General features: G+C 37.7%; 1 protein-coding gene across 7 annotated transcripts in view; it reads left to right on the top strand.

Annotated features, from left to right (window-relative positions):
• The window catches only part of DPH6 (diphthamine biosynthesis 6), a 216,489-nt gene that overhangs the window by 170,511 nt on the left and 29,305 nt on the right, over positions 1-16,673 (top strand). For 6 of the 7 annotated variants that reach the window (XR_011324769.1, XR_011324767.1, XR_011324766.1 and 3 more), the window contains one exon: positions 2,190-2,595. The exons of the other annotated variant lie outside the window; for it this stretch is intronic. Coding sequence is in view for 2 of the 6 variants with exons in the window: in XM_069784079.1 (XP_069640180.1) it covers positions 2,190-2,595 (406 nt within the window). In the remaining 4 variants the exon portion in view is untranslated. The remainder of the gene's footprint in view (positions 1-2,189; positions 2,596-16,673) is intronic. 7 annotated transcript variants of the gene reach the window in all.

Genomic DNA, 16,673 nt, shown 5'->3' with positions numbered 1-16,673 from the left:
TCCTAGAGGAGAATACTGGGCTCCTCCTATTAAGTGCTAATATAACATTTATGTGTTGGTACCTTAATAACAGCCCTGGCTAGCCTAATGAAAGTACTGAAAGCAAACAGTACTCAGTGAGATTTTATTATGACTGAAGTGACTGCAATTTGAGACAAATTGTCCCTGGTTTTGTTTCCATATCAAAACCAGAAATGCTAAAGCAATTGCTACAAGTTTGGTATAGAATTAGACTCCACTATCGTTAATATAGAAGTAAGTGCATTTTTCATGTAAACAGTTCACGAGGGTCAAGCATCAAAGATATTCTGTGCAAAATGCTTGTCAATAACTTTGTGAGTGAATTTTGAAATAAAGTGCCTGTAACCTGTCATTATTTCTTCATCTCAAAGTTGAGAGCAAGTGGATGAAAATTGAGCTTGTGAATTGAAGGTACTGTGAGTTATATGGCCTTATCGACTTCAGGCAAAATGACAGGTTTGCCTTGTTATTATTTTTCCTTTCAGAGGTCAGGCAATGGACAATGTTACCAGTATATACTGTGGTGTAAGCAAATTGGCATATAAAAAAAGTTATTATCTGTGTACACAAAGAAGATGGTGTAAGTCACTAATATTAAAAATGCTTAATGTATTGCCTCTCCATAAAAATGGAGGAAAAAGTACGAAAAAAAATAATCTGCTGGCCAGACTAAGCATTTCCACTGTTCAACTATTTGAACAGTTGTTCAAAAAACCCAAATGTGTTCAGAGAGCTGATAAGTTAATGTAAATTCATACATTTGAGAGTATGTATATCATAAAATGTGGTTGCTTTCCATAAATAGACCTTGTTGTATCCATAATAGGAGTATGAGTATATGCATTTAAGTATAAGGTAACAGCAGACCTAAATGTGTGTACTGGTTTTGGATGGGATGCAGTTAACTTTCTTCATAGCAACCAGTATGGTGCTATGTTTTGGATTTGTGACCAAAACAGTGTTGATAACACACCAGGCTTTTTAGCTATTGCTGAGCAGTTCTTGCACAGTATCAAGGCCTTTTTCTGTTTCTCACACTGCCCTGCCAGTGAGTAGGCTGGGGGTGCACAAGAAGCTGAGAGGGGACACAGCTGGGACAGCTGACCCCAACTGACCAAAGGGATATTTCATGCCATGTAACATATTCAGCCATAAAAACCAAGGGGAGAGGTCTTTGGGAGGATAGCCATTGCTCACAGTCTAGCTGGGTATTGGTCTGCTGGGGGGGGGGGGTATTAAGTAATAGCCTTTGCATCGCTTGTTTTCTTTTTCTCCTTCCTTTTTTCTTCATTTATTAAACCATCTTTATTTTGATGCACAAGTTTTCTCACCTGTGCCGTTGGGGAGGGGAGGAGTAAGCAAGCTGCTGTGTGGTGCTTAGCTGCTGGATGGAGTCAACCCACCACAATGTATTGTTCCTAGTTTAAAGCTCTTATTTTGAAACATTATATTCACTTCCTATACCTGTTAACATGCTACAGTGCAATTTATACTAAAATTTTTACAAAGTTAGCAGAAAGCCTGTCCCACTTCTTTAATACCATCAGAAGAAAAGGAACTCAGTTACTCAGAGTTAGCTTACCAAGTTAGCTAATTAGATGTGCTAGTTGATGTGAAAACAATTTAAAGATACTTTCTAAATGAGCTCTGCTACCGAGAAAACACGTTTTCTCTTCTAGAGGGTTTGTTCAAGATCATTCTGCTGTTCAGAACTATCTGAACTGTATCTTTGCTGTATCTGAACTGTGTCTTTAGTACTCCAGCTTTCAAAATAAATCTTATGTGCTTTACTAACTCTCTAGTTCTGTAGTTTTGGTAGTTCCTACCATTTCTGTTCTTCAAAGACCATTGGTACAGACAAAAGTTACTGTATGCAGAAAGACTTTTTTTTGATTGCAGAATGCATGCAAAATACATTATGGTCAGCATTTTTTTAAATGGTGCAGGCATAAGAGTAATTTGAGATTGCAAAAATGAGCAGATATTAACTGTCAGACAAATTCGTAATTGCTCAAGGTGACTTGTCAGTAAGATGGAAAGTTTAGGAGGAAAACAGTCTCCATGAAATAGCTGTACTGCACATACTTTTTTGAATATATTTGCTGAATATGAGCAACATTAATTTCTACCAGCTCTGTAATATGTACAATATTTTGTTTATCTTTTAGGTTGAAGATTCAGAGATGTATCATGATGCAACTACAGAGTGTGGGTTGCTTGCTGTGGTTGTAATATCTCACCTACCCAGAGATGCTGCCATTGAATGGCACGTTATTGCAGTAGTTGATGATCCACTCCAGAGAAAACATTTTACAGTGAAGATGTTGTCAGAGGGATTCCAAATTGAGTGTGAATCTGTGGAATCTAGTTCTGCATCTTGTGCATCAATCTCCATACGTCTGAGCTGGATTTCACCATCCCCTTCTCAGCTTGATTTAGATAGACCTCTTCATGACTTAGTTGCTATGTTTAGACAAGCTGTTGAGAAACTTTCAGAAGACTGCACTGCAAGTCCTTTGTCTTTTAGAGCTTTCTTCAAGGAGGATGTGTTTGATGCTGAAACACTACAAACAGGTAAGACTTATGATAACAGAAACCAGATGTTAATCATGAGTATAAGATAATTTTTGTTTACTTCTACATAAGGTTTCGTTGGAAGAAGACATTTTAGAAGTGCCTTTCAAGGATCGGTGGCCAAGATGGTCAATAGCATCCTGGCTTGTATCAGAAATAGTGTGGCCAGCAGGACTAGGGAAGTGATCGTTCCCCTGTACTCGGCGCTGGTGAGGCCGCATCTCAAGTCCTGTGTTCAGTTTTGGGCCCCTCACTACAGGAAAGACATTGAGGTGCTGGAGCGTGTCCAGAGAAGGGTAATGAAGCTGGTGAAGGGTCTAGAGAACAAGTCTTATGAGGACCAGCTGAAGGAACTGGAGTTGTTTAGCCTGGAGAAAAGGAAGCTGAGGGGAGAACTTACCGCTCTCTACAACTACCTGAAAGGAGGTTGTCAGTCTCTTCTCCCAAGTAACAAGCGATAGGACAAGAGGAAATGGCCTCAAGTTGTGCCAGGGGAGGTGTAGATTGGATACTAGGAAAAATTTCTTTACTGAAAGGGTTGTCAGGCATTGGAACAGGCTGCCCAGGGAAGTGGTGGAGTCACCATCCCTGGAGGTGTTTAAAAGATGTGGAGGTGTGGTGCTGAGGGACATGGTTTAGTGTGGACTTGGCAGTGTTGGGGTAATGGTTGAACTCGATGACCTTAAAGGTCTTTTCTAACCTAAACAATTTTTCTTTTTCTGGTACCAGGCATGCTTCTCATATAGAAAGGCTCTATTCTTGGACATTTTGAAGTCCAAACAGGATAAAGCCCTGGATTACTTGTTCTGATCTCTCTCAGCTGACCTGTCTTTGAGTAGGAGGTTGGATTAGATGATCTCAGTCCAATCTGAGTTATTTTGTGATTCCATGAAAGAGAAGTTGCTGAGAAATCCAGCCAACTCAGGGTTGAACAAAGGGAGAATTAATCTTTTGCATAAAAGGCTTTGAACTGCTGTCCATTTGGTAGCCTATTTTTGTCATGATCTAGAACTATGTTCAAGTAACCAGATTGTGCGTGCTAACAGGCACTCTTTTGAGAATAATTAATGAAATATAAATGTTTTAAAACAAATGTTGTATCCTCTAGATTAGAGGGTGTCCGGTTTTGAACATGGGCTGGTTTCTTACCAACTTATTTAAATAGAACTTGCTAACAAATTTACTGTTTTTTCCCAAAGTTTATTTTTTCAAAATCTCATTCCCTTACCAAGTAAAGAGAATACAGAACAATAAATATAATGTTGCAACTATAATTTATTTCTTATGTTGTACATCTGTATTTTGGTCTATGCTTAATTTGGGACAACTAATATTACACAAGAGCACAAAAGCTTCTTTTATCTGTCAGGCCTATGGATCTGGTAGACCATACGTGTATTGAAATCAGTAAGAGCTTTGTTATCAGTTTGAGAAGGAACAAAATCAGGTCCTTACTCTATATTTATCTCAAACATGCATGCACTTTAAAAATCCTTGCAGACCACAACTGATCCATATTAATTAGCTGACATAAATGTTAGCCCTCAAATATTCTACTGTCCTATTTTTTTTTTCTTAACCTGCAGCAGTTTTTGAGGAAAATTCAACTTGACATTGTTTAATAGATTTAAAGTACAGGAATTGAAAGCTATAAAAATGTGGCATAGAATAAGCATATTTAATCCAGGAAGCAAGGAATGAACATATAGTCTGACAGAATGTTGTTGTTTTTACTACATCTTGTTTAAGAGCTAAAAGGAAACCTGATAAAACATGTTCCTGGCATGGGATTAACATTACTGTTTTGTCTGCTCTCTTTCTGATATTTCTCAGGCCATAAAATTATTTCCAAATAAATTTCATTTGCTTTATTATATATATTGTTCAATATAATGTGTAAACTGTATACATAAAAATTTGATTCAATTCCATTCATATTATACTACCAATGGCATAGATATAGAAGGATTTGTTGTGATTGTCAAATGCTCATTCTGGTTCAGATCTCTGCACTGTCATAATAATTCCTGTCATTATAGCAATTTTATCATTATCCCCACTGGTAAGAAATACATTCTTGCAAATCTGTCGAATATATCTAATACATTAAATTTACAAGTAGCACTAAGTCATTGATGAAGATTTTTAAAATAACTTTTTTCTACTTAGGAAAAATTTCCAGAAAGTTCATGTAATGGGAGGAAGAAATATGCTAAATATTTGAAAATAATTTCTCAAATTAAAATCGTTGTTGCTGAAGGGTGTTTTACTGATAGTTTCAATCTGATATAAAACTATTAGAAAACTCATTTTTAATATATTGTTAAGACACAGGGACATATTTAAGTGTTCTGCTAATATGTGTCCTTGGAGTCTTGAAAGGCATGTATTCTTCAGTGAAGCCTCCTCAGCTTTCCAAAAGGTGCAGCATATTACTGAACTGTGTCCTTGACTGTCTTTTGTATTATTATTGTTATCATTATTATTATACTTCTTATAATATAAAATGTACTCACACATATATATTAACTCTCATTTAAAAAAAGCACTGTATAAGGTCTCCAAGATGTTCCCATTCATTTCAGTATCCCCTAGACAGTGTCCATAAGCAAGACGACATAGTCTGTGTTTTATCTTCTCAGTTATTATTGGCAGTCTTTAGTTTTGACTGGCAAAACTACGGCAAACGTGTGTGTCCTTTAGTGTGCTTCACAGATGTAATATACCAGAACTAGTATCAGATCTTTCTTTTGAATCCCATGATATTTTAACCTGCCTATAACACCAGCCCAAGGTGTTAGATTGTTAAGTTCTGATGACCACAGCTTCTTCCAGTTTCTCATAGTGTATTCCTGTTTTCCTATTGAGCCTTAAGTTGGTCCTCATGTTTCATCTGCAACAGCCCATTAAAGTGTCAGCCTTCTTCCTAAATCTGGATTCAGGGCCAAGGGAGAAAAAAAGGCATGTTTTGCATTACCCAGTTTAATTCATTACCGGAATAGAATTCGAAACATACATATAATATATTTAGGCAAGTTCAAATAAGCTTATTCTGTTTATAGAATGCATGAATCTGAATGTGGCAAGTCACAAATTGTGGCTTCCAAAATAGCACTGGTTTGTGTCTCATCAGTTCTGAGCATGGCCAAAACTTGCTCATACCTGTCTCTGTAGACTTGCCCTAGGATATTTTGAGTATTTGGATGTCTCTGTGGTGATTTCTGCTACCTCTAAAGGTTACTTTCTGTTGCAGAGTATGTCTAGGTGGGTATCAGAATTTACTTATGCTACTGATCAGATAGTTGGTAAAACGGTCTTTCAAACACAGCACAGGATTTTACTAGGACACAGCATAAAGCAGAAATGTACTGATCTTGACTTGAAAATCTGCAGGCCTAATACACAGACTTTCAAAAAATATTGTTTCCTTGATGTGGCTGCCAGGACACAAATGATATTCAGAGAGCAGTTTTTCAGTTGCCATTTATTAATTCAGCTCAGGTAGTGCTGGTTGCTAACCATCTGTATGATGATCTGTTAGTGACATGTTTGATCTCCAACATGTGTTAGACATTGTTAATCCCACAAGTAGGTCTGTCCTTTTGGAGTCTTCAGCTACCATCAGATGCATTGTCTGCTGAGGAAAGATAATAACGTAGCAGGGGATGCTAGACGCCGGTACTCAAATATTTTTAATGTGAAACACGTCAGACATGTATCTATAATGGAAAAGACAGTAATTGTCATGTCTCGGAAATCAAGAGAGATGGTTGAGGAGATAACTGTTCCAGTCTTAGTGGATTTCAGTTGGACTTCCATAATGTCATAAGATTAGCAAATAGTCTTCAGTAATTCTTGTAAGATCTTGAATTGCAATGTATTGTCTCCTCTAGCAAAAAGGTGAAAAAGAAATAAAGGTACTTTTTCCTGAGTAGAACTTAAAATCATTGGAGTGAAAGGAGGAAATACTGCCACAGATCTTCTCAGATGAGCCTCTGATTAGATGAGTGCTTTTTTGGTGCAAAGAAATTGTCGTTTATGTAAAACTGTCCAAATAAATTAGAGAAATTTGTTTGTACCTGCCACAGTAAGATGAGAACCAGGAATATGTATACTCTGCATATTGTAACAGGTTATTGGAAAATATTATAGCCGGTGTTACTGATGTCAAAAGAAGCTAAAGGTTTGTAATGCAAATTTGAGACAGATAGCTTTCTGTCATCCTAAGACCAGATGTAAAGTTTTATTGAACAAAGTGTAGTACTGATGGTGAACTTCTCAGAGGCAATCCCTCATAACATACGAGAGCATTATGGGCACCGTGCTGAGACCACAGAACGTGTTAGAAGTAGGAGGATTAGATTAAGCTGACATATATACTTAGTAAGATGCTGTTAAGCCTTTAGAAGTCTTTAACATAAATTTGACTATTTCTTTCTTATTCTCATTTAAATATGCATTAATATAAACATGTCAGGACAATTTGCTATACCATCCAGTTGACTAGATTATACTTCAGTATAGGAAAGATGAATGTTCATAAGTCATCCCATTATGATTTCACAAGCCTTGTTCACAGGATGTATGCAAAATATTTTTGAATATTTATTAGGGAGTAGAAAAGGTCTTGCATTCACCAGAACATCATATTACATAATCCCTTTTTAATACTATAGAAAAAATGAAGTGGGAATATAAAAAGGCAAAAGATAACAGGAATAGAAAGGGAGCCTGGTAGCAGCATTAAAATGAATATATAATTAGTTTTAAATGTGGCTCTACTCTGTAAACACTTAGGACTAAAAGGCTCTTAGTATTTATGTGTTTATCAAGTTTCAATGCTACTATAGTTTTAAAAAAATTATAGTATGGCTTGAGTATAGTTTAACTGGACTTCAGAAAATCTTACTTGAAATGGGACTGTTTCTTGTGTTTAAAGAGAAGCCCTGGTGATTAGGTGCACTCGGTTAGGAGTCCTTGCACTGACATAGTAACACCCTGTCACATGTAAAACATACTGCTTTTAAACTGAAGATTTTCCATCTGATAAGATTTAAAGCATTCTATTTATTAAAATACTGCATTATAAACACATTTTCTAGATGTTTCCCAAAACACACAGTTTCCAGTACTGGTACAGTAATCTGGAACCAGAAATCTAAGAGAACTGGAAGAAGATCAAGTAAAGATACCAAGATTCATTTTCTTAATAACACATGTCCAAGTGCATTACAGTTTAATATTTTTTAACTAATGCACTTTAAATTCACACTGGGAATTTATTTCACCTTAACTTTCTTGATGGATATGCCCTTATACACTGGGAAACAATTTCCCGTGGGGACAGCTGGCATCTCAACCTCCAAACATTTGTACGCACACCTAAATGTTCTCATGTGAGCAATTGGTATTTACTCAGCAGTCATGGAGAACTAGTCACGTGAGTAGAAACTAAATGGTCATTAAGAACTGTTTACTGAGTAACAATGAAGCAGGTACATAAGCGTTGATAATTTTTAAGTGTTGGTACTTTTGAAATCAAGCTTTGCAATCACTAACTAATGAAGTAGTTGTTGTGACTAACATATATAATTTGGCCAAACAAAAATATTTTTTTAAATATCATGATGCTGTCTGAAATAGGCTATAAAAATCGAACCTGATTTCTACCAAATTCTATTAATTTAGGCTAAATGGAAAATGTGAGAACAGTTGCCAACCTGAAAGAAAAGGAAAATTTCACATTAAATTTCTTGGGTTTCCTTCTAAGAAAACAAAGAATTTGCCATGTATAATAGTTCATGCAGCAGACCTACACTGATGCTGCTCAAAAAAAAAAAAAAAAAAAAAAAGGTTAGTACTTGGGGAAATTAATCAGATTATAATATACATAAACAATTAGTAAATACTGATGTGATTCATGAGTGTGTTTGAAATGACATTTTAAAAGGGTGAAAATAGCTAAATTTGGTCTTGAGCCACAGAGGTGGCTTTGCAGTCTTGCTATTGCTACACAAACTATCCAGTCAAGAGATCTGATCTATTAAATGACTGTTAACATGCTGAAAATTTGAACTTTTTTTATCAGTTTTCAAGGCTGTGCTGTTATTGTATCTGCTGCAAGTCACTGTATGCATATTTTTAGCAGAACATCTCACATAAAATTATGGGGAAAGGCTTTTTTTGTTTGTTATCAAAGACATGGGGAAATTGTTCTAATAGTAATGTTGCTTCTTGGCTGAATTTGCATAGGAAAGTGTTTTATGCCTGTAAGTCAGCTTAAAATATATTAGATCCTACTTTAGGGCAGTGGCCTTCTGTCCTTTAGGGTGGGAAATTTATTTTTTAAGAGCACAGATACTAGATTGAGAAAAATTCAACCACTCGGTGCCAAGGCCAGGTAGCAAAGTTAGAACTCATCCTTATTCAAAGTGGACAGCATGTGACATCTAAAGGTTATGTATTGCACAGTCGTACATAAAAATCTTGGCTAAAACTTTAAATGGAAATAAATTCTTTAATTGCTTGACCCAAGATTGATCTAGAACATACACCTTTTATCCTTGATACAGAATACTAGCAATATATTGGTAAGGTTGTTTTAAAGCTACCGTGTACAACTTCATATTTCTTTCAGAATTTCTGCCACTAACATCTAAGATACATTTATAGGTTACTCTATCCCTCCTATCAAGTTTTCACATTATGTTGAAGTGCTCCTGAGCTTTTCACCAAATGAATTATTTGTTTGGACTTTTTAATTTTCCTGTTGAAGATTTGCATGTAGTTACCTGTAGAGCAGAATGGGCCTGTCAGAAAACAGACTTTTTGTAGAGAAAGTCATAGATTATAAAGAAGAATTTCCTAAGTTTGCTAACATGTTGAAAACTGATTCACTTTCCTCACATAATAAGTTTGGAAGATGCTAGACTTTTTTTATGGTGATCCAGGCAGTGGCTTTGCTGCTTGATGTTATTTTAATAAGTTATCTCAATAAACATTGGAATTTGTTAAAAGCAGTAAGCTATAAGGTGAAAATCTTAAAAGAATAGATGTAAAGAAACATATGGAATGAGAACCGAATTTATTCTGTAATGAGTCAGAAGGGGTAATTTTGATAATTAGCTCTACAAGGAATCTGAACAAAGTAATACTCTTCTGGAAAACTGGTATCTTCTAGACAGGGGTATGTATACATGGTCTAGCCATATATGCATAAGTATCTGTATACATGCATAAAGTACAAACATCCTACTACAATGTCAGAATTAATTTTGAGAAACTTTGGTGCTTTGTTGAGAGAGAACAACTATAAAAGCATCTTGTAACAATGACATCAGGCAAGCAATCATTGCCAAATTTGGATCATCTGGTGTTTAATATGTGAGGCATATATGATCCGTCTATCTATCCAGAAACCATTTGTGACAAACTCAGTTTTTAAGGACGCATCACAGATTATGGTTTACAGTTACATAAGAAGTTTTTCTCTGAGGTTGTTTCAACATGCCATCATTTTGGCACCAATTCTGCAATTCTATATCAATAAACATTGAAAGAACTAGATTTCTAGAGACCTCTGCGCCATTTGTACAGATCCCTCTCTATATTGCTTTTCATTTATAAGCGGAGGAAAAAAACTATGGTAGTATTTAAACCAGCAAAATTACATCTGACTTAGGAAGTCTACTGATCTTAAAATAATTGTAGGTTGAAAGTGAACTGGGGATAACATCATGTCTGCTTCCCTTGTTATTACTCATTCTAGATATTTATTTAGGACCATTGCTTGAAACAGAATATTGCACTAGATGGACCTTTGGCATGACTAGCTTGTCTTTTGTATTTGCTCTTCTTTAGTACCAAAATGCTTGCCATTTCCTCTTTGTCTAGCAGACCTAAGAAGTAGTTCAATGGAAGAAAAGAGTGAATTTTGCAAGGAAGATGTATGTACGGAGTTACATTTCCAGCCAATAACAATATAAATAACAGCACTCTTAATGGTAGCAGAAAGATCAATGAGTAGGTGTATAGCTTATTCCTGGGAAGGCTCCTGCGTTGCTTCAATGTGTCTGCTGTCACATCAAATGGATAATCCACAGGAGGGTTGAATGACCGTTGGCTGGCTGACCATTGTCAGTCATTCTGTGACATAACCTCTGCACTAAGAAGTACCAGTTCAATCTTCTTCTCTGATAACTTTTCCTAGCCCGCTTTGAAAGTATTGCTGATTGACAGCAGAAGCTATACTTCAGTATTTTTCGTCCAGAGAAATCAAGGATTTTTAGCACTGCTAATATCAATAGCCTGGAAAATGGTATTATATCTACCAACTGTCAAACTATTAGGTTTGACAATAAACCTAAACAAACTATGACAGCAAACTTCCTTTCTCCTTGTACTGTTAAGTGACAATTCACATGTAAAGTTAAGTATTTGAGACTGGAAATTTTCCTACCCTGGCAATATGTGTAAGAAGCTGACAAATCTTTATTCTCATGCTGGTCTTTTTTCTCCTCCAGTTTCCTAAAGCTTTTGGATGCATCACTAGATCCTTATTTCCCAGGCTTGGGCTATTTCACTGAGTGCACTCTCCGAAATTGCCCTCACAACTGCAGTTCTCATACTGAAATATCCCCATTGCTTGGTCTACGTGCTCAGAGCAGTAATGAGCATCACTCTTGAATAGAAAGAAGAAAGGCCAGGCGTCAGAACTAGCACTGACTGATAGCCAAAACCATCAATAAATCTTACTTCAAAGCCTTCTACTTCCTCTCCAGTTTCCCCTCCAGTTCTTCCTTCTCCAGTCTCTCGAAGTTAATTTCTTTCCATAAGATCTTGCCTTTTGTCAACTGTAGATACCACTGACAGTGCCTATCAGGTTTTGTCAGATACCTGCTTAGCTTTCTTTGTTGAGACTTTTCATAGAGATAAGCAGCTGCTGAAAATCCAACTTGTAAGGGCTCTAATAAGTATAATACTGTTGTGGTTTAGGCCCAGCCAGCAGCTAAGCACCACGTGGCTGCTCGCTCACTCCTGCCCGCTGGTGGGTTATGTAGGAGAAAATATAACAAAAGGCTCATGCGTTGAGACAAGGACAGGGAGGGATCACTCACCAATTATGGTCATGGGCAAAACAGACTTGACTTGGAGGAAAAAAATCAATTTAATATGTTACCAATCAAATCAGAGTAGGGTAATGAGAAATAAACACTAAATCTTAAAAACACCTTCCCCTCCCCTCCATTCTTCCCAGGCTTAACTTCACTCCCAATTCTCTCTACCTCCTTCCCCCAGTGGCACAGGGGGTCGGGGAATGGGGGTTGTGGTCAGTTCATCACACGTGGTCTCTGCTGCTCCTTCCTCCTCAGGGGGAGGACGCCTCACTCTTCCCCTGCTCCACTGTGGGGTCCTTCCCATGGGAGACAGTCCTCCATGAACTTCTCCAACATGAGTCCTTCCCAGAGGCCGCAGTCCTTCAGTCACAGACTGCTCCAGCGCGGGCTTTCCCATGGAGTCCCGGCCATCTTGAGGGGCACCCACCTGCTCCGGCATGGGCTCCTCTCTCCCCGTGGGCATCTGCTCCCCTGCTCCCCTCCATGGGCTGGGGGCGGACAGCCTGCCGTCTCAACATGGGCTGCAGGGGCATCCCCTCCTCCCCCCGCTCCTCCTCCCCTCCTTCCTCACTGACCTCCGTATCTGCACAGGGGTTTCTCTCGTTCTCCCAGAGGCGTGACTGCCGTCACTGATGGGCTCGGCTTTGGCCAGAGGCGGCTCCGACTTGGAGCCGGGGGAGCTTCGAGCAGCTTCTCACAGGAGCCACCCCTGCAGCCCTTCCCCTGCTACCAAAAAACCTGAGCCACACAAACCCAATAAAAACAGGTAAATGGGCAATGCTCATCCTGGTTTTGGCTGGGATAGAGTTAACTGTCTTCCTAGTAGCTGGTATAGTGTTATGTCTTGGATTCAGTATGAGAAGAATGTTGATAACACTGATGTTTTCAGTTGTTGCTCAGTAGTGTTTAGACTAAAGTCAAGGATTTTTCAGCTTCTCATGCTCAGCCAGTGAGAAAGCTGGAGGGGCACGAGAAGTTGGCACAGGACACAGCCAGGGCACCTGACACAAACTGGCCAACGGGGTATTCCATACCATGGGACGCCACGTCTAGTATAGAAACTGGGGTGAGTTGGCCAGGAGGGGCATTGCTGCTCAGGAACTAACTGAGCATCGGTCGACGAGTGGTGAGCAATTGCATTGTGCATCACTTGTTTTGTATATTACAATCCTTTTATTATTATTATTATTATTATTATCATTATTAGCTTCTTCCTTCCTGTTCTATTAAACTGTTCGTATCTCAACCCACGAGTTTTACCTTTTTCCTTCTGATTCTCTCCCCCATCCCACTGGGGAAGGGGGGGGGGGGGGGAGTGAGCGAGCAGCTGCGTGGTAGTTGGTTACCGCCTGGGGTTAAATCATGACAATGGCTTAAATTCCTTTTGAAAACTCTTCCAGTGTCAGCCCTGTGGAACTCCTCTGTTCTGCAAGCAGTAGGACATGGCATCTTCTCTTCTCTGTCCAGATATATTTGTTCAATATATTAGGTATCAAATTTAGCTGTCAGCAGTCTCTCAGCTATGAATCTGAACAATCTCTACGGTTATCCAAAAAGTTTGGCCATTTGCTTGGAAACAGGTAAGACCTTCTTGTTATCTAATGGCATGGAGTACTTCTTTACAAAGATGTGAAGCTAAAAAAGAAATTGAAACAATGCCTTGACTCGAACTACAAATACAGGCAGAAACTTAACAGTAGAAGAAGATGATGCTGTGGGCATAGTTTGCTTTAATAACCTAGATCTTACGGTTTGTCCATATGTGTAATGGAAGCCAAAAAAGCTACCTTCCTGAAGCCCAGGGACAGCATGGACATGAGGATTATTTATTGCTCAGAGTGAAAAGTGATGAAACACCTTTGTACTCCATTGTCGATTTGTTTCCCCCGCCCTTGCCCCTTCTCCATAGTCTAAAGATACCTCTCTTTTGGACATGGGGAAGAGGCCTGAAGACAGAAGGCTGGGCAAGGAAGCAAGACCTGTTTGTACTCCACAGGTATGTTTAGGGCAAAAAAGTCTCCAGTGTTTACTGCCTCTGGTGTGTACGCAGTCAAAGTTGGACTGTGCAGCCAAACTTTGCATCCTAAATACTCAGCTTACTGTTTTCATGGTTATTAGTCAATAATATCCCTTCTCTTGTTTTCTTTGTGTGAATTAAGAGATGCATACACTTTTTTTTTTTTTTTTTTTTTTGAGGCTGCTAAAATGTGGATCTGGAGTTTCTTTTTATTTCAGTCGCTTAAATTCTGGGAAAACTGGGACTGGAAACTGGTCTGAAGGACACCACTTAATTATTGTCTTAATTTTAGAAGTATTACAAATCAGATTTCTGATTCAAATATTTTCAACATGCATTTGTAAAGGAGGGTTTTTCTGTTTTTGAAACACCTTTCGAAGTTATACTTTGACTTAGAAAGAAATATGTAAAAACTATGCTTAGCATCCATAGAAGTACTGCAATTTTGTTCAACCATTTACCGCCCACAAGTTGGGCTTGGGATTTCATTTGATTTATCCAATATAATGATGCCATTACACCAAGAAAAAGTAAAGAGGAAAGTTGTTTTGTTGTTTTTGCCATCTGCACTGTAACTTCTAATCCAAGAAAATAGCTGTAACTAACCATCAAAAGAAAGTATTTTGCCATTGTCACACTTCATGCAATTTGACTTTGCATAATATATGCAGTGGTGCTCCCAATAGTCTATTTCTTTTAAAATTTCTGATAAATTTAGGTTTAAAATAGCATGAAGTTATTAGGTATAATTGAGCAATTTCCAATTCTTAGAAAAACAAGCAATGAAAAATTTGTATTTTTTTCCTTCCTTTGGACTTTGCTCAGCTTTTACTAGTATCCTATAGCTTTTACTAGTATACTATACATCATATCCGCTGTGTTAAAATCCAATTAATAGCTCTAATTCATTGACACTGAAAGCACATTTATAACATAGTTCCTTTAGGCACTTCTTTTCTGCTCGCACTGTTAAGTCTAGAGTATCAACACTGGATAATTGGAAAACAGGTAAATTTTTTCCATTGTAACAAATTAGAACATTCCTTCTCTTTCTACATTATTTCTGAATGGCAAAAGTGCAGCCAGCAGGTTGAGGGAGGTGGGCCAGCACACCTGGAATACTAGAATAGGATAATAAGAGAAAGAGATCACCAAACTGGAGAAAGTCCAGACAAGAGCCACTAGAACAAAAGGTCCAGTGAGTGGTGTGTAGACCATACGAGAAAAGACTGGAGGAACCGGCTTTGTTCCACCTAGGAAGGAGAAGGCTATGGAGGAATCAAATTGCAGTCTTCCCTTACTTAAATAGGCATTGCAGAGAAGGAGACAGGATTTTTTAAGAGTTGCACCAGAAAAGGACAAGGAGCAACAGTCACAAGGTGCAGCAGGAGAGATTCCAGCAAGGAATGAATTTCGGTTGCATGCTGGCACAGGCTGCCCAGAGGCTGTGGAACCTCTACCTTGGAGGTCTTCAAAACCTGACTGCACAAGGCCCTCAGCAAACTGGTCGAATGCCTAAAGTTAGCCCTGCTCTGAGCGTGAAGGAGGTTGGACTACATGATTTTCAGAGCACCTTACCAACCAAAATTATTTTATGATTCCCAAAATTATTCTATGATTCCATATTATTATTAAATTACAATGAATTGGCCAAAAAGAGTAGCATTTAGCTGCAGATTCTGAAAAAAATACCATTTCTTTCTGCATGTCATTAATAATCCACACTCTTAAAAAGATAGCTACCACTCCTTATTTGAATAATAATTACTGAAACCAACAAGCAAGTTTTTCCTATTGGAATATGTCTTTGAAAGAGAAATGTTTTTTTTTAGAAGTGTCTAGATTCTTTGTTCTTTTTTTTTCTAACTCATTTCTCTGTAGTGTGCACATTTGTTCTTTTTTCTTTCCATCTCTTTATCTTAACAACTCATACAAGTTCAGAATTAGAATTATCATTGGGCTGTGATATCTCTGCAGTATTTCTTATGACGAAGTAAAGCCAATGTGTTTCTAGAGTCTAATTCATTTGATAATGATTGAGACACCTGAGGATGAGGAATCCTGTTATGAAGTTAAATAGTTTATGTCATCAGTAATGTCATATCTTCAACTAGAAAACCTTTTGTTCTCCTCATTTAAACACATTAGTAGATGGTTATACCATTTGATATGGGGGCTAAATACTAATTTAACAAGGTTTTAATAGGATTTGGAAAATAATTTAAAAATAATAATTTGCAAGCTGTAAAATGTACAACTTTCAAACCTCTAGGGAACTTCAAAACTTTGTTCAAAACTTTTGCTCATCCAGAGGGAAAGACTTTATAAACTTTGAAAATCAAAATTAATTCTCTTCACCTAATAGTAATATTACTGGAAGAAAAAAAAATGAGTATGTTGAATATTGCTGTTTCTGATATTTACAGAGTACTGACTTGTCTTTAATCATCCTGCCAGGAATGTATGAGTTGGTATAGCAGATAATGGGGTGAAATTAGGTGTAAGAAAAATAACAGTATCTCACCTATTTTGCTCTCAACTATATCACATCCGTATACCAATGCTGTGGATGTAAATCTATTTGAGATGTACAAGCAAATTCCTGTTTGTGGCACAGGATTAAGTGACTTGGTAACTTCACAGAAGATGGCAAAATTATGGACCTTTATTTTCCTGAAGTTCTTAGCTGAAGTTATGGATGCTCCACAACTCACAAAATGAGGTGCTGTTTAGAGGCAGCACAATAGTAAGAATAGGTAAGTAGAGCCCTGAAGAAGAATAGTTCATTGAAGTGCACGCCTTGTTCCAGAAAGGAGTCTTGAGATCAAATCTGTTTTGAGATTGCTCTTCTACTGGGCATAACTTCATCATTTTAGAATTGTCAAGGGATCTTGTCACTTCCAGACTTTTATGAAAAGCATGACTAATTGAAGCCAGCCTAGGGC

The sequence above is a fragment of the Haliaeetus albicilla genome, chromosome 5 (genome assembly GCF_947461875.1).
Source record: "Haliaeetus albicilla chromosome 5, bHalAlb1.1, whole genome shotgun sequence".
Classification (NCBI taxonomy): domain Eukaryota; kingdom Metazoa; phylum Chordata; class Aves; order Accipitriformes; family Accipitridae; genus Haliaeetus; species Haliaeetus albicilla.
The sequence above is the reverse complement of the archived record's forward strand: the minus strand, read 5'-3'. Positions and strand labels throughout refer to the sequence as shown.